This window comes from Pseudochaenichthys georgianus, chromosome 2 (assembly GCF_902827115.2).
Source record: "Pseudochaenichthys georgianus chromosome 2, fPseGeo1.2, whole genome shotgun sequence".
Lineage (NCBI taxonomy): Eukaryota > Metazoa > Chordata > Actinopteri > Perciformes > Channichthyidae > Pseudochaenichthys > Pseudochaenichthys georgianus.
This window is the reverse complement of record NC_047504.1, coordinates 9,741,058-9,768,020: the sequence shown is the minus strand read 5'-3', so window position 1 is coordinate 9,768,020 and position 26,963 is coordinate 9,741,058. Positions and strand designations below refer to the sequence as shown.

Sequence of the window (26,963 nt, the reverse complement as noted above, 5' to 3'; positions counted from 1 at the left end):
CGAGCCCCAGGATGCTACCTAGTGATATACCAGCAGCATCTTCTTTCTCTTTCCTCCCTTTTGTTCTCTCATTCTCCCTCTCCCCTATAGCCTGAGGATGGAGCGTCTTATTTTTACACACTTGAATCACACATCCACGTCATAAAACCGAATGCACCCCAGAAGATCCATTTCTTCCACCTATGTGCTTTTTATTTCCTCACTCTTATTCGGTTATTTGTTATTGACTGCAGCCTGAGGGCGGGGGAGATTTGAAGATATAACTTTATATAACTTCACACACAGAGCTGTGAATCCTCGGCTCACAGCGAGGAGCGTCACCGACACATGGCCACACTCCCCTGGTGTGTTTCCATATGTGTGTGTGCATGATATCACCATCTTACTAATGCCCAGAGGGGGCGCAGAGAGGTGTGGGATCAATGTCTGTATTCCGCTTGTAATGGGAAATCCATTGATGATCAGCTAGGGCCAGAGGCAAGGATGGAGGGAGATGAGGAGGAGGGTGACGGTCAGGGATGAAAGGAGAGACAGATGAGTGGCCAGAGGTCACGACTAAAGGGAGTTGTTCAGGTTCTGATGCGTCAATATCTGGCGCTCGGTCGGACAAGATCGCAGTCACCAGTGTCCGGCGGTCACCAGGGTCCGGTGGTCACCAGGGTCCGGCGGTCACCAGGGTCCGGCGGTCACCAGTGTCCGGCGGTCACAGCTAATACAGCTGTCAGCGCTATCATGGGGATATAATGAGTAAATGTTAAAACCAGCCAGTTAAGACGATTCCTTTCGAGGAACTTTGTCTGGATGAATGCGAACGCGGCATTGGAAGATCTGAATACCTGCTGATCTTGCTCAGACGCAGTTAGAGTCTGATGTTTCAGATCGATGGCACTAGAAGGTCTGGGGCCGAGGCAGACGGCCTGCGGTCGGCGGTTTGCCCCGGTCATGTGTAAGTATGAGTCTGTGAAGGACAGCAGGAGAGGGAGGTGAGGCAGGAGCACACGAGGAAGAGGAGTGCTATGTTTTGGGGGCTAGATTGAAGATGGCAGGCCTTCAGGATCTGCAGGGATTTCGCTCGCAGCATCTAGTTAATATTTCAGAGGCACTTATGGTTTATTAGAGTCCCCTTTGAGGGTGCGGGAGGAGCGAGTGTGTAGACGCTGTGTAGCTGGGCGTGTGTCTACTGTACGCCCTCCGCCTTTCTTCATTTCTGCTCCAGCACTGATGTGCAGAAGAAAGCGACGGACGTCTCTGCGTTGTTTACCCGATCGTGATCTGGTGGGTTCCCGTGCTCCGAGAGTGGAAAAAGGGCGGAAACACAATGCGGCGGAGAGGGGAAATCATTTCAACTGAAGGCCTCGAGAGTGTGAGCGCAGCCAAGGCTGATGTTCGCGAACAGCTGTTGCTCTTTTACATGCATAAACAAAATAAATCAGACGACCATGACGCGCCCGCAGCAAATTACGTGTTAATCTTTTGTGTAATGTTGACGCTCCCAGTGAATGCTTTGTCTTTATGTACATGAACGTAAATCATAAGCAAGATCCCACACTATTTATTTCACAAACAGGTAGTTAAATGACAATTTCTGGTGATTTGTACATTTCTGAGTAAGATAATGAGCCCTAAATGCCATAAAAGTCCGTTTGAGAGCCCTTTAAATATACAGTACACACATGCAGCAGTTATGTTATTCTGTACTGAGGTGCCTACGCCTACGGGGAACATCCCTATCCTCAACCAACAGCAAAGGTGTGAAAGGCAATTAGTTGTTGTGGCGTACAGGCGGAGTGATATATGAGAGCGGAGGAAGAGAAGACATGTCTGAACTGGTGCAGAATTACTGGCCCTTGGGGTTTTTAGTTTCCTTAACCCCTCTCCCTCTGCTCCGGCTATCCTCCACGGGAGAAATGAGGGGAGGGTTCAAACCGGTGCCCCCGTAATGGCTCGCTAAACACAGCCAGACAAACGGGAAGCATGGGGAACGGGTGGTGTCAGACATGAGGCGGGGTTTGGAGCAAAACATCCACCCTAATGGAATCTGGATCTGGATGGGGGGCTTTGTGTGTGTGTGTGTGTGTGTGTGTGCGTGTGTGTGTGTCGGGGAATGCGTTCAAGTGTTTGAGAGAGACAGACATGGGGCTCTCACACGTCAGGCCCTCATGCATGTATTCATCAGAGCCCGGGGAGAGGCTGAGCGAGCGGGTCAATAATCACATCTGAGGAACACTCACTCGCTGATGCTAATCCACGACAGGAGAGAGCGAGACAGAAGGAGAGAGACCCACTCCAAAATCAATTAAAACCTAATTAGGCTCTCAGCTCTTTCGCAGGCCTTTTATCCCCTGTTTGTGACGAGTGTGTGCGCGCACGCCAGTGTTTACCACATCTGCGAGTGCACGCGTCTGTCTATCTCCACGGGTGCGTTTGTTGGCACTTGTTTGAGTGTGTGTGTTTTCCCTAAGCGTGTGTCAGTTACAGCTCTAGCAGGCGTACTTAGGGATAGCCGTGGCTCTTACGGCTCACCGTGGGAGCTCGCAGCTAAAGCCTTCCCGATCGCCTCCGTAATGCAGGATTACAACCAAGACATTCAAGAGGATCGGACTTCTTTACTCAAGTGCAACTTTTGTGCAGATTTACTTCGACCGTGACTCTAAAGTCTTCTTTAGAGAGGAACGACATCTGTCTCTGAATAATTCACAAACGTTCCTCCATGCTGATGCACAGATATAATGTGAAATTGTGAAAGAGCACTCCCGCGATTTAGTATTGCACTTCCATGCAGTGGAGGGCCCAGAGGGAAAGGCTGAGAGAGTGGACAGCCGGCAGGTAGATATCACCTCTCCTACCACCTCTCTTTAGACCAGTGGTACCCAATCACAGCGTGTGGGCCAAACCAGGCCTGAGAGAGGGTGCTGCAATGACGATACATTGATCAACTATGGTATTCGTGTTTACCTGTTGATACATAAGGTAATAGAAATGTTTTTTAAAAAGCCAATAGAGCTTGTTTATCAAAATAAGTGCCATTGGAGGATGTTCAGGACCCGCCAACAAAGGTACAGGCCTGATATTCCATAAATAAAACAAATAATAATAATAAAAAAAGTAGAGATAAATTCAATTGCTTTGCCAATTTACATTTTATGAATCTTTATTTATGAACTGTAATCTGCTAAATGGTCCCTGGGCAGTGCACGTTGAGTACCCCTTGATACTCAACATTGCCAGCAGTGTTGTGGAAACATGGCAGTCTTGTTGCCGTATCCACACTTTGATCCTTACCTGTGCGTGTGCCACTTTGACCCAGATTAAATTGGCTGGGATTATCCCCCGCATCAGCTGCAATGCTCTGTGTAGGAATCAACACACTGCAGGAGTGAGATAGCCAAAAAAGAGGCTTACTGACTGTTTTATTTCCAAGCCGCAGTACAAAGGCAGTCTTAGTGCTTTCGATGCCATAAAGGAACACAGCCGAGAGCTGATTGCTACCTCTCAGCTTTGCTTAATACTTTTCAGTCTGAGTTTCTTGTTTAGAATATTAGCAAAGATGCGGTGTTTAAAAAGTGTCTGAAAAAGTCAAGAGATGTCTGCGAAGCTTTTTCAGCTTCAAAGCACCCTTCACAGTAATTAGGGAGACCACAGCGGCGGGCCGTCGTCTTTCTGACGGCTTCGTCATATGAACTAATTGAGACGAGTGTGTCTGCGTGAGTGTGTGTGACGGAGGGCGCGCTGGGTGGAGCTGCGGGGCTCGTGTGGCGATGCAGTTAGTTACGCAGGGAATCACAATATGGGGGGTGAGGAGACACTCGGTGGCCCTGGAGAGAGAAACAGACGGGGATAGATATTATGGAGAGCGGATTACAAGGAAACGTTTCACAGTGGCGCGTCTCGAAATACAATAACATGCATGTTTAGCTGAACATGGAGGTGGAAAAGTGACGATTACCTTTAGTATAATTGCCAGTTTTGAGATGAAGTCACTTAAAGCAGCACTCGAGCGCACAAACAGAAATTATGGAGTTTTCCACACCTTCCAATATTGTCACACAACCCCAAATGATTACCTTTAAAACCCCTGGGGTTCTCCAGATGCCTTTCTTACTCATATCAACAATGCTATGTGCAAACCACAGGAGGTAATGAATAATTTATAGTACATTATGGTTTTCTATATTCGTCTGTCTTAATGTCTCTTTCTCTGTACTTTATATGGACATACACATACATAAATGAGCTGGCAACAATGTCATGTGACGCATATTCTATGTTAACAATGTTAGAGGGACGACACATGAGCTATTTGAGGATCAGCCAGGTGGGCTCGTTCAGCCTCTCTCTCATAAAAACACACACACACACACACACACACACACACACACACACACACACACACACACACACACACAACACACACACACACACACACACACACACACACACACACACACACACACACACACACACTGAGCTGACAGTTAAGTATGTGCTTTATCGTTCAGGGTCACTTGGCCAGTCAAAGGTTATAATGAGCTGAGTGTGCAAGCATGTGGAAGCTAAAAGCAAGCGCCTCACATTTATTTATCTTAAATGGTCTCCTTGAGAGCTCCCTGAGTCCTCCTCACCTTTCCTCTCTCCGAGACTCTTTATTTTGTCCATGAACCGTCTATTTCTACACTTTTATTAATCGTTAATCTTCCCTTTGAATCACGATGTTGGGATGTAAGCTTGCGTAAAAAGGGATCTGAATGTGTTTGCCTCAGCATTAATTGAATACAGGTGAGGGGAAAGAGTTCAAGTTTGGTGAAATATCTTTTACTGAAGTGAAAGATATATTTACTTATATCTTAATGTGACGCTGTGTATCCTGACCTGAGGCTGAAGAGGTCCACACCTGTCTGCGTTTTACTAGCTGAGCCCTCTATCTATGATTATCTTCACACTGCCCCCTAGCTTGTATATCCTTTCCTCTCTTAGTTCCTTCCTGCTGCATTCAGCTCAATGAACGGAATTGTTTTAAAATAGTTTTCAAGCAACAGGAAGTAATCTTGTTTTCTCTTCAGGTACGACTTCATCGAGATCCGCGATGGGACATCAGAGAACTCCGATGTTCTGGGTCGGCACTGCAGCAACATCGCCCCGGCGCCCATCATCTCGTCCGGATCCTCCCTGCAGATCCGATTCGTGTCGGACTACGCCCACCAGGGGGCCGGCTTCTCTCTGCGCTACGAAGTCTTCAAAACAGGTGAGGCATGGAGCTGGAACACGATTGGCTGTTATACGAACACACCTGTTTGTTTGGTTCATGAACATTCGGGTGTGATTGCTGATTGGTTATGGGATTTGATGCATCTTAATTGATCTCATAATCAATATGGCAACTGGTATGTGAGGTTTTATATTTCAAACTGAATGACTTGGCATTTTTAATACAAGTAACATGTTCTTCAAACAATAGTGCGATCTGTTTAAATATGTATGAATAAGTCTGTAGATAATGCAGGAGACTGTTTTTGGTAAACATTTCAATAAATAAACATAAGTAGGATTTTTCGTTGGATATTCAACAGCTAGCAAAGGCTTTTCTGTTTCTTCTGATGTTCTTACACTTTGATTTAGTATAATCTTCTGTCAGTGTTACACGATACCGATGTGAAGTTTGAAACTCAAAGGATAGCGTCTGATTTATGTTGCTTTTTAAACGATAGAGACAGAAACCAGGCTCCGCTGCTCATGGCGTACAATCTATCTATCTCTTGAAGTAATCTGAAAGTATTTACATTTTGTGGGAAACATGAGTTTCAACTTTTCCACACTCTGATCCCGACATAAACTGTGCATTAAAACTCCAGCTAATGGTTTTGTCTCTGCCGCACGTTAATGGCCCGAAGCCTCTGATCATCCACCCCGACACTCTTAAAACAATTTACATCAGCAGCGGCAGCCGTGCATGTAAACAAAAGTTCAAGAGAGGGGAGAAAAACGACTTTCAAGCCGCCTGGAAGCATGTGAGGAATGCCGGTTTAATTGGAGCAGGATCCGCTTCCTCTGGGGAGATGAGGGGAGGGGGGGGGAGAGCTCCGAGGCAACTTGGAGTTGGACTTAAAGGTTAAAGGTTTACGAGTGGAGGCGGTGGAGAGGAGATTGATGGGGATGAGTGTGTGGCGACATGGAATTTCCCGAGGTCGTGGAAGTGCACGAGGTGAGGCGCATACTGCAGGTGAGATTGTAGTGGGAAGTGTCTTTGTTTTTAGTGGTGGTGGAGAGGTGTGTGGTGTGTGTGTGTGTGTGGTGTGTGTGTGTGTGGTGTGTGTGTGTGTGTGTGTGTGTGTGTGTGTAGTAGGCGAGGTGAAATGGTCAGGGAGGCGGCTCAGAGATTTATGTTCAGGTGAGTCACCGGCTGCATGTGCTCTCGCAGCCACTATCTAATTCAACTTATTTATAAAAGTGAAAGCAAGAAAAGCGTCCTTGCTACAAAGAAAGCGTTGAGTTACCCCCTCTGAAAAACATCTCCGTTTCTGTGTCAAGCGAAGTGACCCAGATTTGACGTTCAGCTCAGCGCCGTTACCAAGGCCACCAGCTCGAACCCCTGTGATAGTGTACATTGCATCTGTATCACACACACACGCTTGATTGAGGCTGGTGTACGGGGGATGCAGTTGCCATGGATTTAACAAAATCCCGGTATAAATTCAGGGCGGGGGATAAGAGATGGTGTCAGAGCACATGTAGGTTTCTGCTGGCGGTGTGTGTGTGGGTGGTTCCACTCAGCTTGTTGTGTGAGATGCGTGTGTGTGTAGGCGGGATGATAGACTCTCATGTGTGCGAGTGAGGGAGAGACAGGCGCAGTAGGGAAGTGATTGGGGTGAAGGGAGAGAGGCCGACGAAGCAGGAGTGAAAATGTATTCGGGATGCGTGATTGAGGCCATGTGTTAATTACGCCGTTGCCACAGTTTCTCATCAGAGCTGTTTGTGTGTTTGGGCCACGGGTTTCCGCTACGCACAGCTCGCCACTTCTGACGGAGCGCAGAGATCCCGCCCGAGATGTCCTTATTTACCAGACGGGAAGTAATTCCACCGCCATCACTTTTTACACTCGTTAATGGATTTTAGTTTCATTGTTGTGTATCTGTAGTTAGCAGTGGAAGACTTTAACATGTTATTTGGTCCTTTCCAATGTTTTCAGACAGTGAAGGAAATACTAGCTTACAGTGGATTAGATCTACTTCTGGTAGCGGGGGGGTGTGTATGGGTCGTATGTGTTTTTAAAGGGCGCGTCTTGCAGAGATAGGAATCTCGGCACACAGCTGGGAAGTGTGTGTGTGTGTGTGTGTGTGTCAGTTTCCCTCTTATATTAAACAGACAGTCCAGCTTCCAGTCCAGACTGACCCCACCATGCTGCGTCTAGAAGTCAGACAGTGTGTGTCTGCTTCTGGCTGTGTGTGTAAGTGTGTGTGAGTGAGAGACCTTGGCCTGTTTTCTGTTCTATGAACTAATGATACTGCCTTTTTTTTTTGTTTTGTTCATTGAACCCTATTACATAAGCGCTGCTGACTGTAACATCTCCAGGGGGTTTTCGAATTGGACAAACAATCTCTGTGTGTGTGTGTGTGTGCGTGTGCGTGCGTGTGTGTGTGTAATGGGGTACAGCTAATTATTTCCAGCGAGGAGCAGCCGGACCGACCTTTGACTGTACTCCCTGATACCCCTCCACCCTTCAGTGCCAGGGCGAGCGTTTGCCCCAAAAAAACATCCAACACACACACACACACACACACACACACACACACACACACACACACACACACACACACACACACACACACACACACACACACACACACACACACACACACACACACACACACACACACACACATTACACGTATGCCTTAATCCTGCCGTACAGTCAAACAGCACCCCTCCCCTCCTCCCTATTATTGTTGTGGCCTACTTTACGCCTCCTCATGCGTGCTTAACCCTTTATTCAGCCCCCGACTATCACCCCCCCCAGACTATCACCCCCCCCCAACCCCCCATCCATCCCTCACACACTTTCACTTACAGACAGTCATGTGGTGCTGACGCTGTTACCACGGCTACAGGGGGAAGACTTTCCAGTAGAGCCCCATTCTTCCCAGTTCCCTAAAGCCCACCAGTAGGATGGCGGGGGGCGATAACGTCGCAGCCAATCCCGAGTTAAGACTACGGCCCCCCCCCCCCCACCCCGGGGTGGTGAGTCCTTCCATGACCGCTGTCGTGGCATCTGCGGGGTCACGGCGCGAGCAGGGCCTCAGGCAGGAACCCCCGACCAAGTGCCAGTCACAACATCGGTCCCCGTGTGTGTGTCGGATGTTATAGCGCTGATTGGATGGCAACATTTGCAGCAGTGATGTTACGATATGGCGTACTGCCACGCTATGCCTGAATCGTCCCAACGCTGGAATTACACTCAAGTAATTAACCAGCAAAGGTACATTTAATTAAAGAGCGAATACATCCGATCAGCATACAAAAGAAAATCTGATCACACACAGCAGGAGGCTTCATTCCACCACGCAGCGTGAAAGAGGACGCGTTCTAAATAAAGCTGCTTCAGACTGATGTCTCTCCGGGTCCATAAAAGTGTCGAGCCGTGGCACGCCAAGATTGTGTTTTTCTTTGCTCGGGTCGTCTTCTTGTTTGCTGTTGTTGTTGTTGTTGTGGGTTTTCCACCCCAACCCCAATGTGTACGTAGCACGCCTCTTCCGCTACACACGCACGCACACACACCCCTCCCCACATGCCCCAGGAGGGGTTTTCTTCAATGAAATGTGGAAGTGAGCTGCAGCAGGGGTAACACGAGGAGCAGATGCATGTCAGATGCAGACAGGCAGGTAGAGAGGTTGGAGGGGGGGGTTTGATGTGTGCAGAGGTGAGCCCCTCAGAGTGGCGTGCCGAGGACGGGACGAGCGAGGCGAGACGGAGAGTTAAAAGAACGAATGAACACAGACTCGGCATGTCGCTGCTGAGAAGACAGGAAGCGGAGGAAAGGATGAGAGAAGAAGAGGGGGGATGGGATGCCCTGACACAACATGTGGAGCTGCGACTACATCAGGCACTCATGTGCAAGCATCGAGTGGATTCTACCCAGCAACTCACCCCCCTGAGTCACACACACACACACACACACACACACACACACACATGCACACTCACGCCGTGACCTCCCCTCCTCTGCCAGCAGACATGTCTTGCCAAATGGCATCTCAGGGTGCGAGGAAAGCACCAACCACGGCTGGCGGAGGGAGGCACTAACCGGGACTTGTTTTTAGCAAGTTCATACACTGTGAAGTAATGAGCGCGAACAGAACTACTCATGCATACGCAAACACGGCTGCACACGCAAACACGGCTGCACACGCAAACACCCGGGCACACGTGGCGAGGCAGGGTGTGTGAAGCGGCTGGGTCGTGTGTGTAAAAGCACAGAGCGGTGTGTTTTGAAGCGATGGAGTCAAGCTGTGCTCAGATTGAGGTTTTGGGCGGTGAGACTTCAGACTGCTGCACGGTGACCCAGTAAGGAACAAGGCCAGTGTGTTACTGGGTCTCACACACACTGAGAGACACACACACAGAGGAAAACATGCCGGCAGCAAAATATACACTTAAATAAAAGGCGTACACAAAAACAGACAAAGACACACTTGCATGGCATATGGCTCATGAATACTGCAGGGTTTATTTACTGTTTTACAATCACATCACTGCTTTACGCTTTTCTGGCACTCGAGTATACTTCGATTCCTGCTCTTTAGTCAGTTGGTAGACGCGCACAAGAATACCGTCATCGCTTCAGGGAGGCGAGGTCAGTAGTTGAGGGGATGGGGAGATATCGCCGGTAGCTTCCTGAAAATTACCACCATATTTCAACATGCCTAGATGTGTGCACGTGTATTGATGTTGCAGTGTGTGTGTGTGTTTGTGTTTGTGTGTGTGTGGGCAGCCTGGCTCCTAGCATGAAGGTATATCATCCACGGCGTGTATTGATGTTGTAGTGTGTGTGTGTGTGTGTGGGCGTCGACACACAAGAGGTTGAGTGCTGCTTTTAACATGCGTGGGAAGATTTCATACGTTTGTGTCAACATCTGCAGAACAACATGTTGACGGATACACATACACAGGAAGCATGCAGGAGTCGAGGGAAACAATAGGCGTTCAAATGTGAATAAAAAAAGAAGAAGAAGAAACGGAGAATTGAAGCTGCTGGAGAACAAGAGCGAGAGACACACACTGTCTCCTGAGTTTTCTTTTTCTTTCTCATCGTGATTGGGGTCAGCTCTCTGCCATTAACCAAGTGTAGACGGGGGGGGGGGGGGCGGAGCAGCCGGTCGACCCTCAGCTTTTATAGGGCTGTCTGATAATAAGGACTGGTGCCTTGGAGGAATGCTGCAGGAGGAATGCGCCGGTTACGTCGCTGCTGCTCTTTATGAATAAGTATTATCAAAGGCTGGCCTGCCACTTCTCTGACACGACGCAGAGCTGCTGCTGCAGACACACTCTCCCAGTTTGAAACCGACCAGAAAGCCCCCGAGTCTCTTCAGCAGGCCTTTATCTGCTCGCCCGGCGGTGGGAAAATACTACACGAACAGACTTTTTCATGACGCTGGCCTGTGAGCGTTTTAGCAAAGGGGAATGTACTTTGAGTTTAAAATGGCAAAGAAATAAAACTGTGTCCACTTACAGCAAAAATAGCCTCAACATGAGCAGCGATTTAGGTGGCATCGGTTGACATAAAGAAGGCCGAACCGCAGGCATTTCTGACATGCGCTGTTAGACCTGATGAGAAGTCTTGTCGCATGCCCTCCTGGCAAAGTTGAAAATAGGAACACAGACCAGACTGTGTATCGATAGAGAAGGTGACAGAAAAGTTTGTGAAGTCGGTGTGTGTGTGAAGTCGCTGTGACTCTCGCACCCTCATCGATGTGCCGGTCCATAAACACCGGCCCGTGACTCAGGATCCCCAGTGGGGCGCGGAGCAGTGGCTGATGGGTAGCTGATCTGAGCCACACAGCTGCCGCCGCTCAAGATGAGCCGCCCAGCGCGCATAAATCTGCATGGCTGATGAGGGGCCGCCGCAGAGGGCCCACTTAACCATTACACAACGTTTGAGGTGTGTGTGTGCAAAAGAATGGGAGTTGACGAGAGTGTGTGGAGTATATAGAATAGAGCAGGGTTCAGTCTATTCACTTGTTAGCCTTGCATAAGTGTGTGTTGTTGAGTCATACAGGGAAATGTATGAGAACGGGTTTTTTGTTTAAGGCCGCTATAAAGTCGTCAAACATAAAATGACGACTTTTCTGAAGGTATAATAGTTTTCCAGCAACATACAGACTGCTTTTGAATACAGAAGTGGTTCAACTTTAAAGTGGCGATGCTCATATCGCGCGCTGCAGAGTTGGATACGCCCACTGTGTATTTACCCACTGTGTATTTCCTCTCCATCAGCGACCTGTGTGTGTGTCTCAGCACCACAGCTACTGTATCCCTGCATGCTGTCAGTGATGAACGACTCTCTGCAACACCCTCTGCAAGTCAGATGAGATATCCCAGTGTGATCGATTGCTAACGCCCGTATCTTCCCCTAATATGACCGATTGCTTATTCCTCTCTAAATACCCGTTTATCCTCGCAGGGTCGGAATTCTGCTTCCGCAACTTCACCAGCTCCTCCGGCATGATCGACTCCCCGGGCTTCCCGGATAAATACCCTCACAACCTGGAGTGCTCGTACATGATCATCGCCCCGCCCCACATGGACATCGTCCTCACGTTCCTGACCTTTGACCTGGAGAACGACCCCCTGCTGGTGGGAGAGGGCGACTGCAAGTACGACTGGCTGGACGTGTGGGATGGCCTTCCGCAAGGTGAGGACACACGCTGGACGAAAGCCTTATACACTCGTTTGTTCAAGTGCATTGAAAAACACACATCCTGGGGATAACACACACACACACACACATGGGATAACACACACACACACACACATGGGATAACACACACACATCCTGGGGATAACACACAGTCATTACATCCACATCTCATCCTCCACATTCCCACACAGACATTTGCATACCAGTGTTCAATTTCCTGTGCAGCCATGGCTCTCTTTGATGTAAACCGTACACATTACAGAGAGGAAATATTATTTCACACGGTGAGCTGAAAGTGCCTCGACCCCCCTAAGGAGCAAGCCTTTCCCATGCCCCTCTTCCCTCTCCTTAATAACACCCTTCATCACCCCCCCTTCCTACCCCCCCAGTCCTCTCTCCTTATCACCTAGCGCTTCCTTCCTCCCCCGGGCGAGTGAGAGTGATGGCTACGATGAATATCTGTGTGTATCCAATAGGAGGTGGCGAAAGTGGCCTATCGGTCGAGATCAGGAAGTAGTGAGGAAACAACATTTAAAGGGATATTATGAAGGCCTTTGAAAGTGACCGCCATAGGGTGCTGTTAGTTGCTGTAGTGCTGATGAATAGCACATTACACTTCCCACCTTTCTCTCTCTCTCTCTCTCATGCCGACTTCTTCCCCCTTTTTTGAAATATGAAGCCGATAACTGAGGATTTGCTCTAATTATTCTATTTGCGGTTGCTAAAAAGGGATCCGAGTGGATTTAAAATTCCAATTATAGCCTCGAATTTGGGAGCTTTGATAGCTGAAAACAATTTATACCATTCAAAGTTGAGAATTAGGAGGAAATTAAAGTGTAACCCAGTTCCAGTGAGCCGAGTCCCCGGGCATGAGGGAGGGACGGGAGACAGAACAACGCAAGGGTGAGGAATTTGGTGTCTGGTGAGGGAGCTACCCCTGAGACTATTGTAATCCTCACTGGTGTGTGTAAGTGTGTGTGTGTGTCGGCAGCTGATCCCAGTGCAGCTTGCTTTAGAGGCAGGGATTCCAGTCCTCCTGCTGGGCCTTGGCTGAGACACACATGGCAGATGGAGGGATGGACGGGAGAGAAAAGGGGGGAGAGATGGGGGAAATAAATGTGGGAGAAGCATGCTGCGACTCATTAGACAACACTTACTGGAGCAGCTTGCCACTGAACTCGGATCGAGCTGGATTCCTCTTCCATCAGACACGTGTAGGGTCATATGGAAAACTCAGTATATGAAACCAGATCAGTTTTTCAAAATAAAACACACCCTGAAATCAACCTATAATGTATGTATTTAGACAGAATAGTTCATTAATTAGATTTCCTTCTGTTTCTGCAGTGTCTCCTCTGATTGGTCGGTACTGCGGGACGAAGATCCCTCCGGAGATCCAGTCGTCCTCCGGCCTGCTGTCCCTCTCCTTCCACACCGACATGGCTGTGGCCAAAGACGGCTTCTCCGCCCGATACAACATGACGCACAAAGAAGTCAGCAACTGTGAGTGCCAGATAACTCCGTGTGTGTGTGTGTGTGTGTGTGTGTGTGCGTGTGTGTGTGTGTGTGTGTGTGTGTGTGTGTGTGTGTGTGTGTGTGTGTGTGTGTGTGAGAGCTTCTTCTCCGCTGATTGACACTCATCTTTCTGTCTTCATCTCTCGCTCCTCTTACCCTCTCGACCTTTTCAGCTTTACCTACTTTAATGCTATTTTAAATCTCGAGCTCTCTCTCTCACCCCTCAGTCTCCTCCGAAGAGAGCACGGTTTCTCAGAAGCAGACTCAGAAACTATTTTTCTTTTAGTCTATAAATTAGCTTCACCTCAATTTACCTCCGCTCACCTGTTGGGCTGCTCTCTGTCTCCCTTTGCCCTTTCTCTGTCTGGATTTACTTTCTCCGTCTCTCTGTCTTCAAACTGTATAATATTCTGCTGGGATCTTCTTTTTCAGTCTTGCATCTGTCATCACTCCTTCCTTCCTTCCTTCCTTCCTTCCTTCCTCTCTCTCTTCTTGTTTTTCTTGCTGCTTATTTTCCATCTCCACACAGTTAACGCTCAGCTTTCTCCCCCTCTCCGTCTCTCAGCGTTCCACTGCAGCATGGCGCTGGGCATGGAGTCGGGGAAGATCAGCGACGATCAGATCTCGGCGTCCACGTCCTTCTACGACAGCCGCTGGTTGCCCCGGCAGGCCCGCCTCAACAACGAAGACAACGCCTGGACGCCTTCAGAGGACAGCAACAAGGAGTACATCCAGGTCTGAAACGTCCTAATACATCCAGCTGTCTTATACGCACCGTGACATACAGCACACACACTGAAAATAAAACTGTGAAGCGATGATAAGGAAGTGCTTCCGCGCTCTCAATCGTCCCTGTCTGGAAACACACTGTCCACGAGTGTAAAGTGTACACACACACGCCGGTGATTGATGAGGGTGCTCCTCAGGAATGCATCCGAACACTACGCCATTGATCTTTGCCTCCAGCCTTCCTCGCCTCACGACAATGCAAAGATGCACACACACACAGACCCCCCCCCCGTAAGCTCCATCAGCAGCAGGCCCTGCTGTCTGTGTGACAGATAGACTCAGCAGCTGGTATCTCCATCAGCCCTGACCACCACCAATCCCTACAGCCTTTCTATCTCCTTCTTTCTGATCCATTAGGAAATCTAGTTTTAAATCATTTCTACTTTCCACCTTTTCCCCCAGGTTGACCTCCACTTCCTGAAGGTGTTGACAGGCATCGCCATGCAGGGGGCCGTTTCAAAAGAGACGCAGAAGTCCTACTACGTCACCACCTTCAAGATGGAGGTCAGCACCAACGGGGAGGACTGGATGGTGTACCGGCACGGCAAGAACCACAAGGTAGGATTTGGTTTCAAACAAGACTCTCCTCACTACGCTGACTGTTTACATCAGGGGTGTCAAACTCAACTTCATCGCGGGCCACATTCACATAAAGGTTGCACTCAAAGGGCCGGTTGTAACTATATAAATATATAATATATATATAAAATAATGTATTATATTACATTATTGCCTCTGAATTGGATTATTATCGGATAGGATAATAACTTAGTAATTAACTACGTCTGAAAGCAGAAGTCCAGGGCAAATCATTGCAAGTCTCTTCAGTGCGCATGTCACAAAACGAGATGCATTGTGGGACATGTAGTTTATGGGCATATTATATTATAAACGTATTATATTATTTGCAAGCTCTTGCGGGCCATATAAAATGAAGTCGCGGGCCGGATTTGGCCCCCGGGCCTTGAGTTTGAGACCCCTGGTTTACATGTTGTACTTCCTCGTACTTGAATTGTTTTTGTGGGATATAAACAATTTAAGGTGCATTACTTTGTGTAGCTGCATGTGAGTGTTTCGGAACAGCCTGCATTAAAACACGTGAAGTGGAGTAGAGTTATTTACAACCACCTTTCTGTAACCTTTCTATTAAACCATCATGATATGTTTCCCAACAAAAGAAGCCGCTGTGTGCGCAGGAGAGTCCTATCAATAGATGGAACATTCCTGAAGGAGTCGTTCTCCTTCGAGGACTGTTAATGACCCCGGTCATGAGGAAGGGAACAGGGGAAGAGATAGAGATTTAAAGAGAGGAGGGGAGGCTGACAAACAAGAACAATGGAGTCCTCTGTGTGCCCGTATCTGGCCGCGATGCATCATATCTCACTGACGCACACATAAACACACACCTCGCTCTGTGGAGTCACCAGGTGTGCGGACGGAGCAGGTGAGGAGTTTCAGAGCATCATCATCTTCTGGAATGGATGCTGGGGGGGGGGGTTGTGTACGAATACCGTGCAGGTGGTCTATGTGACCTACAGTAAGCCCGTCTCCAGGGGATTGGAACTCCACATATCTGGGTTAAGGTCGCTGTGGATTGCAGGAGAGTGGAGAGTGGCGAGTGGCGGGTGTGTGGAGGGTTAATCCACACACACTTACCCACACAGACCGGGGGCTCCCTTCTGTGTGTGCCGGTGATTGGTTTTGGGTGGGGCCAGTGGGGGGTATTTGATGTGGAGATTATTGAGGGGACGTGGATTTGACTTAAAAAGTCAACATCTGTGCGATGTATTGCACCCCCCACTCCTTCCACATACACACACGTGCAACATGCGCAGACCCCTCCTTTAAATAACCCCTGGCTGATCTCTCCGTCTGCAGATCTGCGCGTGTGCATCTGTATATGATGTGTGTCTGTACCGTGTAATCTGAGTCCTCTAATCTGTCCCAACGTCCAGACACGGACTCAGACGGAGACATCGACGTGCTTTTAGGAGGGATGCTGCTTCACTGAGTGGTCCCTTTTATAAATGAGACAATTGGTAACGCTTGCTACTTTTGCACCCAGCCCTGAAGGAAATTGAAAAATCAATAAAAAGATTTGACTTAAAAGCCAACAGAAAAGTTTGTGCGCCAATGGGGCATTACATCATCTATACAACAAATGGAGATACAATTAAGTATAGCATCTGGTTTTGATGAGCATAAAGAAAGGATGACAACATTGAGTCCAATGAACGAGACTTATTTTTTCAATCACATTCTGGATGTACAACACAGACATCTCGGATTAAGTTGAATAAAACTTTCTTTGTATTTTCGCCGACCGCAGACAGTGATGGACGATGTGGGAGGAAATAATAACACTTTTGACAAACGGCACTCGAGTCGCAGTCATAATTTGAGCCCAGCGCTGAGTTCACGGTACCCTCCCCATGAGCCCCGCGGGTTAGGGTGAGTCTTCTTCCGTGACTGCTAATCCACCGCCTTGTCGAACAAACTCCCAGTTAGCCCGTCCTAAGCCCCCCCCCCCCCAAAGAGCCTTTAAGTGGTTGAAACTAAAGTCTCGTCGGGGGTCCTGTAATGACTGGGATTTGCTTCTTTTAATTGTCTTTTCACGGTGAGCTGGAAGCCATGTGGCCTTGGGAGTGCATGTGCAGCGGTGTTTGTGGAAGGCTGAGGCATCATGAGTGTGTGCGTCAGATATGAATCACCCAGGAAAAAGGATTGGCTCGGCACCTCTTGCCTCACGGTGTTTGATATTGGGGGAGATTTATTGTCGAGGCCGACTGATTTAATGCCAATCCAGATTATTGGAGAGGCAGACAGAGACGCTGGCATTGTGGGACACACACATTTCTTTCTTGTAAAAGTGTAACATTTCTCGCGGCTGAGAAAAACACAGATTACAATCACCTCAGGCTCTGTGTGTGTGTGTGTGTGTGTGTGTGTGTGTGTGTGTGTGTGTGTGTGATAATTTTTTTCACTCATTTTCTGCACGCCAACACATTTTCAGTTTGACACCCGTGTGACTTGTTAATTCTCAATCACACTACTCACATATGCACCTCATTACTTGATGAGACGCGAGCACACTTAGGAATTGCATATCTCACACACACACACACACACACACACACACACACACACACACACACACACACACACACACACACACACACACACAATGACACGTCCACCTAAACAAATTAACAATTAAAACATTGTCATCCGTCTGGGAGGAAAAATCCCAGCAGCCCCAGCGCTAACACGGTATTGTGTTACTGGAAAGCATTGTGAGGCAACACACACACACACACACACACACACACACACACACACACACACACACACACACACACACACACACACACACACACACACACACACACACACACACACACAGTAACATGGGAGAGAGAGAAAAATGCACACACAGCATTTCAGCCAGCCCCCCATCACACTGTCACACACCCTCATACACACACGTGTTTGTACCTCTTTGAGCTAATACAAACCATATTCAGCATAAACACTCTGACAGAATACGACATAAGGTGGTGTAAGGCAATTCCACCGTTTGAACCTCACACACACACACACACACACACACACACACACACACACACACACACACACACACACACACACACACACACACACACACACACACACACACACACACACACACACACACACACACACACACACACACACACACACACACACACACACACACACACACACACACACACACACACACCACACAACACACACACACACACCACACAACACACACACACTGCTTGCTCCTCTTAGAGCCAGTAGTGGAGAGTGGCCAGCTGGAACCAGTTCCTACTGTCAACATCTTCATAGCGAGAAGGGAGGGAGAGAACGTCTGGGCAGAGATGGAGGAGAAAGGAGGGGTAATGGCCAGAAAGAAAGAGAGAAATAGACAGTGGAAATAACTAGAGCAAGAAGACGGGGCTGACGAGTGTAATGGACGGAGAACAGAGGCTGGGATCTGGGGAACAACGCAGGGATGAAGAAGCAGCCGGGAAACGAGTAATGTCTCGTGCAGAGCTCGCTCCCCGTGGTGCCGTCAGCGTGAAGGAAAACTGGCAAAGGAAGGAGACATGTGAGAAAAGCTATGATGGTACATCTATCTCACTCGTTCTCCAGAAAACATGTTTTTTGTGATCTAAGACGTGTTGTGGATGCACACCGGCTTCTTTCTTACTCCATTGGCCAATCCAGAGCATCAGAGAGGCTGCTTACTGCAACGCGCCTTTCACGGTGACCTCCTTCTCCAGAGAGGTCATCAATAGTTAAATACCCATGGTGCCCGTGTCCCGCCAGTGTCCACACAAACCAGTCTGGTCGCCAGGTGTGTGTGTGTGTGTGTGTGTGTGCAGGGCTTCGTTATATTTTCATGAGCCTCCAGACTAGGAGACACAACATGATGACGTTAATTATTCAGGCCACCTTGCCTGCATGGCACAAAAACATGCCAGTCGTCAGGCAGATTTCAGAGGAGGCCACACAACACACTGACAGTATGCAGTGTTGGAAGAAGTTCTGCTTCACTTAAGAAAAGGTACTAATACTATGGTCTTAACATACTCCATTACAAGTACAAATCCCGACTTAAAAGTACCCATAAAGGAAAATACTCAAGGAACGTAAAGTGCTATATTTGAGTAAATGTCCTTAGTCACTTTCCACCCATGCAAAGGCCGCTACATTTCAATTCACGTCACATTCCTAGTTAGTCAAAAAGTAACTATACTATCTACAAGTTGGTCAATGAGCAACCATCTGCTGCCTAAGGGTATTGACCTTTAACCTTGGCAGTAATGGGTCTGAGGTCAGATGAGCGACCCTCAGGTAGCGGGACAATAGACGGGAGGAAGTGGAGGAGCTGACTTCTCATCTTCCGTCTCCCCTCTCACCTCCAAGAGAGAAAAGCAAAGAGTCGATTTATATTGAACTGATATTTCTTTCTGTGTCGGTGATGATAGATTATACATCTCTGCTTTTTATCCAAAGATAAAAAGAAATATTGAAATGCACCCGGCTAATGGCGTGTAAGTCGTGATGGGCATCTCGTTCAAAGGGAAATAGATAAAGGCATGACATGCATTTATCTAATTCATTATTGTAAATGTAATATAGACAGGCAGGCAGGCATGTTTATTATAAATCCATTTGTTTAACTCGCATCATTTCTGGAAATCAAATTAATTATATTTTAATCTTGAATAATGGTGTTTGTCGGATTCTGAATGTTATATAAAGATAGCAATTCATTTCAAGATGGAGGCCATTCTGATGAATTAACCGTTTTCCCTTATCAAGATATGAACACGAGTATTTCCCGTGTTGGTGATGAATGTGTCCGTTGCCTTGCCTCCTCTTCCTCATTCCTTTTTCAGTTATATCTGCTGCCCTCCATTCAACCTCTCCTCTCTTTCTCCTCCCTTTCTTCATCCGTTTTAAAACCGTTCTTCTAAGGACATTGTTCTTGTTTTTCCTGTCCCCTCTCTGCTGCCCTTTGTTTCACGCACACGTTATCCGGGAGCGGTGGCGGTTGGTTGGTTGTATGCGAGCCGAGCCCTGCGCTATACGCTCCACTTTGTGTGAGCATGCGTGGGTGTTTACATAACCCCCATCAGAGCCCACATCCACTGTTTGGCCTCTGAGGTAAACACCGCGGCTGTCTATCCTCAATCCAGCAGCAGATACCGCGCAGATAGACCCGCTTATCTGTTCAAACACTCGCACTGCTTTGTATTACCAGAGTCAGCTGCACTTGATTAAATCAGGCCGTGCCCAAAATCAAATAAAACCCCTTGAGTCGGATTTTGAATTCGTATCTATCATATTCCCGCTGGTTATGGAATCAATTTTTGGAGGTATGTGCCGCACAGGGAATTTGACAAATAGGCCCTTTTAACGCCGATATCGCAGACTCACAACACAACATTATCAACACAAGAAGGAATCAAATTCTTAAGCGAAGGCCGTGTGCTTTGGTTTGATCATCGTGTGCTAGGAAGAGAGTAAAGGGGAAATCGTCGAGGCATGTTTTTAGGAAATGATGCCTTTAATGTTTAATTCAGCTGCTTGTAGCACTTGTCTTTCCATTGTGTGATGTTAGCGGAATATCTCCAGACCCACAGCGACCACAGACACATCGTGAATGACACTTAACAGTCACTCACTTAAAGACACTTCCTCTCCTTCTTTGAGAGTGTAGGATGTGTGTGTGTGTGTGTGGTTTCCTGTGTCTTTGTGTGAGCGGTTTCAGTTTGTAGCCACCAACAAGAGGAAGAAAGGCAATAAGGGCGAGAGGATGTGTGCAGAGATAGCAACTCGGCGGTTTGGAGGAGGATATTTAAGAGGGCTAATGGATGGAGGTGTTGACATGATGGAGGGAAGAGGAAGTGATTAGAAAAGAACTTGTGTGACAATATTACAAAAAGGAGCATCTCTGTCCGTCATTGAGTGAACGCCCTCGAAACCCAAAACAGGAAGTAACTCGAGCACCCTGGTTACGTTTGCCCTCCGACCCCTGCTGCCCCACCCTGCTGCTTCAGTGCCCGTGGAAGGAAGGGAGTGCTCGTCAATAAGAAGTGAATGTTGATGCTTTGGGAAGTACATTTCTCTCACATCCTGCCCACCTGGAGACACTTCCTGCGCGTCTCACAGCCAATCGTGTTTGGACATGTCGGGTCATGTCTCCCACAGCTTCCAGCGGCCACCAGCATGGAGGTAGCTGGTATATGAGGAGCAGTGTGTGTGTGTGTGTGTGTGTGTGTGTGTGTGTGTGTGTGTGTGTGTGTGTGTGTGTGTGTGTGTGTGTGTGTGTGTGTGTGTGTGTGTGTGTGTGTGTGTGTGTGTGTGTGTGTGTGTGTGTGTGTGTGTGTGTGTGTGTGTGTGTGTGTGTGTGTGTGTGTGTGTGTGTGTGTGTGTGTGTGTGTGTGTGTGTGTGTGTGTGTGTGTGTGTGTGTGTGTGTGTGTGTGTGTGTGTGTGTGTGTGTGTGTGTGTGTGTGTGTGTGTGTGTGAGAGAAACCCTCATCCATCGTCAGGTTTTCCCAGCCTCCCAGCGTTGAACCTTTGACCCCAAAACACATCGACAGCTGGGCCGGTGATATCGGATCCGTGTTTGGGTTGTCTCTGCTTTGTCCGGACTGCCACTGTGTGTGTGTGTGTGTGTGTGTGTGAAGCAGAGCGAAACCGTGCACTGTGGGGGTGTGTAGAGCAGTGTCGTGTGTGTGTGTGTGTGTGTGTGTGTGTGTGTGTGTGTGTGTGTGAGAAAGCGAGAGATGGGAACTGATACCATAATGAGCGGTACATCTCCTTACACCTTTGTCTCTCTTTACTCTACAGATTTTCCACGGCAACACAGACCCGACTGAGGTGGTTCTGAACCGCGTCCCGCAGCCGGTCCTCGCCCGGTTTGTTCGTATCCGACCACAGACCTGGAAGAACGGCATCGCCCTGCGCTTCGAGCTCTACGGGTGCCAGATCACAGGTGTGTGTGCCAGAACCCCCCGGCTCCACACTCCTGACTTTGACTGAAACTGAAATGACCCCCTTAACCGTCAAAACTAGGAACACACCCACACTGTCATCGACACACACACGTAGGTGTAGTTTCTCACACTCTTCCTGATATCTCCTACACGTAGGAACCTAATTAAGGAGACTTTGATTCTATTCTCCAGCAGCAGTGTCAGTTCCCTCTCCATTTATTCTCCGCACCCACTTTCTGTCTCCATCTCCCTCTTTTCCCCCCTCGTGGTTTTAGAAACTTTTTTGATGTCTCCTCTATATTGAGAGATGAGTCTGGATCAATCATTCATGGCTCCCCGTTCACTCTTACATCGGAAACTGTGATTCGCGTCAGCCTCAACGGCTGCTATCAGAGCAACCGTTAGCATCGTGCAGCACAGGTACATCCACAGCTTCTAAATATAGCATTTGACCTCAAAAGCAAGCACCCCCCCAATGAACGCACACACACACACACACACTTTCTATGCCTTTTATTTATTATTTACATCCCCTGCTTTTGCAGTGACATAACAGCATGAAACTTTGATCTGTGTTCTCTTAAACCGTCAGCACAACTAACATCTCCCCATCTCTCTTCCTCGTGCCCTTCCTCTGTGTCTCCCCCTCCTCCTGTCTCTGTAGGAGCCTCTCCAACATCTTGCCCTCCTCCCTTTCTCCCCCAGCCATCATCCTCTCCTTACTCTCTACTTCCCTGCCTCCTGGCTCATCGTATAATACCTCCCTCATCCCCTTAATCCTCATTTCTGCCTCTCACATCCTCCCTCAGCAAGTTCCTCTCAGTGCGACCCGCTCATCCATATCTGCATGAGTTTCATTTCCAAGTGCTTTTGCATGTACGCGGGGCTTTCCCCACAGTCAGTGAGTGTACATAAGATTTGTGCAGCACAGCGAAAACACAAAGCTTTTGGAGAGAATATAACATATTTAAAATGTTTGTGTTTGAGATTTGAAAGCAGGGCCGTTATTGCATGCTTTCATCTCACTAATGGCAGTCTAATATATTTAACATGAAGCTGCAGAACTTGTCCTCTCTGCTCCGGTCTGAACTCTCCCCGCTCAGTGGCCAGCAGTGCAATCCTGCGGCGAGGCTTAACAGCTCCCCGGCGGGAATCTGTGTAGCAGCGTGAGTGTGTGTGAGGTCGCCGCCTCTCCATCAGCGCCGCCCGGGGTTAAACTTATCTGCGGCCTCTCCTCTTCCCTCTCCAGATGCTCCGTGCTCCGAGCTGCAGGGCCTGCTGTCCGGCCTGCTGCCCGACGCTCAGATCTCCGTCTCCTCCAGCCGGGACCTGGGCTGGAGCCCCAGCACCGCCCGGCTGGTGGCCAGTCGCTCCGGCTGGTTCCCCGCCCCCGCGCAGCCGCTGGCCGGAGAGGAGTGGCTGCAGGTGAGAGGAGTTTACTGTGTGTTTCCAGATGACGAGCGCCAACAGAAACATATTATTTAAGGCACTGCAGAAACATCATTCATATGCTATATTATGAGCTGTCACGTTTTAGTTTTGGAGATTTGATATAGTAACATCTAGTAAAGAAATAAAATACAATGCAATAGCCATACTGGTGAAAGTAAGCTGGAGGAATATGGAAAGATATATACCTTAGAAGAATGCACAATTACATACTGTACAGTAGAATACATACTGTATACTTTAATAATATATGACATGTGTTGTTCTGTGTAAAGTATATTAACCACCTGCATCTGAATCTAATCCCAGGTGGACCTCGGGGTGCCCAAAACGGTGCGAGGAGTGATCACCCAGGGAGCGAGGGGGGGGGACGCAGCGAGCGGGGCGACCACAGACAACCGGGCGTTTGTCCGGAAGTACAAAGTGGCGCACAGCCTGAACGGCAAAGAGTGGAATTTCATCATGGACAGCAAAACCAGCCTGCCTAAGGTGGGCGAGGGAGGACGAAGAGGCCGGGGAGAATCTGAATTAGTTTCCAAATGAAAAAAATGATTTTTGTGTGTGTTATGTGTGGCAGCTTTTCGAGGGCAACACACACTACGACGCCCCGGAGCTGCGGCGCTTCGAGGAGATCGTGTCGCAGTACATCAGGCTGTACCCGGAGAGGTGGTCGCCAGCAGGCATCGGCATGAGGGTGGAGATCCTGGGCTGCGAGCTTCCAGGTAGGACATTCTGACATCATGAGCTGATCTAACCAGAAGCACGTGGGGCTTGAGGAAGTGAGGCTCGCTTTAGATATGCATGAGTCGTTCGCAGAGGTGAGGAGTGTTGGAAAGGGGCGGGCGGCGACCCTCAAGAGGTTGAGATTTTGATTTGAATCCAAGGTTATTTCACCTGGAAAATATAAGTTGGCTACAACACGGGGCGCGGACAGGGCTCGGTTTGGAGGAATGTGTCCCCGGAGAGGGGGAACGGTCGGTTTGTTCACTCTCCAGCACGGTCTGTTCTCCAGATGTAAGGTTACACACACATCTGGACTCTCACTGTTTACCGCTCCCTCTGTGTCTGAACAGGATGGCTCTCCAGCACAACATGTCGAGCACAAGCACACCGAATACACTGCGGAAAGAACACACTGTACACGTACTCTCTCCAGACTCATCGAGGTGATTTGCGTGTGCCAGTTGAAAGTGCTGATGAAGTGTTGTGTAGTTGAAGAGGGATGGAATATTAAGCAGAGATGGTTAGTCGTGCAGAGTAAAACACACTCGCTGCTTTGCTCTGAACAAATCATGAAACAGTCGGTGCGAAAGCAGTGAATGATAGAAGACGCTTTGCCCATAACATTCACTTCTGCTGATGTACAAACCTGGGCTCTTTCCCCCCGTGCCACACAGGAAACAGTGTGTTTTGCATTTACTGTTTGATTGACAGGTGCCCTCTGGGAAAGGCAGAACAACGAACAGATCCCCCAAATATGCGCTTTATGCAGAGGCGTGATTTTGAGCAGATAGTGTGTGAATGGTTTCAAAGGAAGCGTGTCACACGTTGTTCACAGGCCTCCACGCTCAGCAGGAACACTGCACCGCTGCCGAGTGACATCCTGTGAGTCGTCCGCACTCCAAACTATTCGCTTCTTTCCTTTTGTCCTCACTTATGCCCTCTTTTGAGTTCCTTCACGTGGTTTCGGCCGATGAAATAGAATCTCTTTTACCCCGTATCTGTGGTTGAACGGAGCAGCTGCTTCTCTCCCCGTTCACATGCTCTCAGTTCTTTCTGTTCCCACCCTGAGGCCCGGTGCGTGGGTCCGTACATGTTGTTGTTCTTTTCTCCTCCTCCTCTTCCTCCTCCTCCTCCTCCTCCTCCTCCTCCTCCTCCTCCTCCTCCTCCTCCTCCTCCTCCTCCTCCTCCTCCTCCTCCTCCTCCTCCTCCTCCACTCATCACTCGCACCTCTTTTCCATCTCACTGCTGTTGGTCCTGACTCCTTCCGTTCCCCCCCCTGTTGATTCACATCTGTCTCACACACACACACACACACACACACACACACACACACACGCGCACACAGCCTCACCTTGACGTTTTTCTCTAAAAAATGTATGAGCTCAGGAAATAAATCTTAGCGACATATCTTGGAAAAAAATGCAAAATATCTCTTCCTTTTTATTCAGGTAAGACCATTTCAGTTTTAGGAGAATTGGATAGTAGCTGACACACACACACACACACACACACACACACACACACACACACACACACTGGCTCAGCAAAACCTCAGTAAATATGGTGGAGCTCACCCATACTTTAGGAAATGTGTGTGTGTGATGGAACCTTGATCTGATCACTTAACCCCACCCTACAAAATATCAAACAATGGCTACTTATCTTTCCCATCATGTTCTTTTTGGGTGTATGCGTGCATGCACATCCATTTGTCTGCGTGTGCCTGCCAAGTGGAGATTTACAGAAAAGCTTTCTACATAATTGAAGATTTTTTTTTTTTCTCTTCTCTGACATATTGCTGAGTCAGATACTTTCACAGGGAGCAATGTCTTTTAGCAGAGAGCTGTGTGTGTGTGTGTGTGTGTGTGTGTGTGTGTGTGTGTGTGTGTGTGTGTGTGTGTGTGTGTGTGTGTGTGTGTGTGTGTGTGTGTGTGTGTGTGTGTGTGTGTGTGTGGTCTAGCATTACTATACTTGTGGGGACCTAAATCTGTTTACATAGTCACGTATAGGGGACTCGCCTCCCTTATGGGGACAAATTGGAGGTCCCCATAAGGGGGATCATTCATTTTAGGGTGAAGACTTGGTTAGGGTTAAGTCTCCAGGAGATGCATGTAAGTCAATGTAATGTCCCCTGAAGTGATGTATACATTGTGTGTGTGTGTGTGCGTGTGTGTGTGTGTGTGTGTGTGTTGACAAATAGGCATAAAAAAGCATTTATCCGTGTGTATGTCTACGTGTGTTTTTATGAGCGTATATATTTATGCATGCGCAGCTGCGGTGTGTATTTATACGAGTGTGCACCTCCATTATCCGTGCCGGCGGTTCCCCTGGGTCCAGTTCTAAGTGTGTGTGCCTCATCCCGTGCATGATGATGACTTGCATGCTCACCTGCAGCAGCAGACACATTATGTAAGACAACACTCCGCTGCAGAGGGACTTTCCCTGCATTACAAGAAGCCTCTGCACAGAACAGGCCTCACACACACACCCACACACACACACACACACCCCGTCAAGGTTATGGCTCGGGGCAAGGCGGGCAGGTCACATACGTTCGCACACGCGTTCTCTCTCCGCGTCACGTAAACACACGAGCAGCGGCCCGTTCCCGCTGCCCCCGACTCTGCTGTCACACCCTGGAAAGGTCAGCACATTTACACTGTGACGAGGCCTGCCCTTTGAGAGCCTGCAGCGCTCAGGAGCATGCTGAATCTTAATGGACTGCATCGGGTGTTTGTGTGTGTTCGGTCGCACACATGGGAGCGCGTGTGTGTGGGCGCTAAAGTAATGTATAGGTTTATTTGAACACCCCGTCCCAAGACTTAGGTGGAGGACTGGAATATAAGGGTAGAAGAAGAACAAGAGGGTCCCTTCCCTTCCCCGTGGGCAGGCAGCGTTAAAAGTCTCATTAGAAAGTTAATGGCGGGCATAAAGGACGTGACATTAGCGCTGGGTTAATGTCACGTCCTTTCATGCCTGCCATTTCTCCAGCTGGGGCGCCGTGCCACTCATTTCCACAGGAAGTTCCTCTAAGCGGATCAAT

At 48.5% G+C, this 26,963-nt stretch overlaps 1 protein-coding gene across 3 annotated transcripts in view; it reads left to right on the top strand.

The window, feature by feature from the left end:
• nrp2a (neuropilin 2a) overlaps nucleotides 1-26,963 on the top strand; it is a 54,234-nt gene that overhangs the window by 12,611 nt on the left and 14,660 nt on the right. For all 3 annotated transcript variants that reach the window (XM_034100538.2, XM_034100529.2, XM_034100548.2), the window contains exons 3-11: nucleotides 5,061-5,242; nucleotides 11,672-11,902; nucleotides 13,256-13,411; nucleotides 13,989-14,158; nucleotides 14,615-14,770; nucleotides 21,603-21,747; nucleotides 22,998-23,173; nucleotides 23,507-23,686; nucleotides 23,775-23,919. In XM_034100538.2, coding sequence (XP_033956429.1) covers nucleotides 5,061-5,242; nucleotides 11,672-11,902; nucleotides 13,256-13,411; nucleotides 13,989-14,158; nucleotides 14,615-14,770; nucleotides 21,603-21,747; nucleotides 22,998-23,173; nucleotides 23,507-23,686; nucleotides 23,775-23,919 — 1,541 coding nt within the window. The remainder of the gene's footprint in view (nucleotides 1-5,060; nucleotides 5,243-11,671; nucleotides 11,903-13,255; nucleotides 13,412-13,988; nucleotides 14,159-14,614; nucleotides 14,771-21,602; nucleotides 21,748-22,997; nucleotides 23,174-23,506; nucleotides 23,687-23,774; nucleotides 23,920-26,963) is intronic.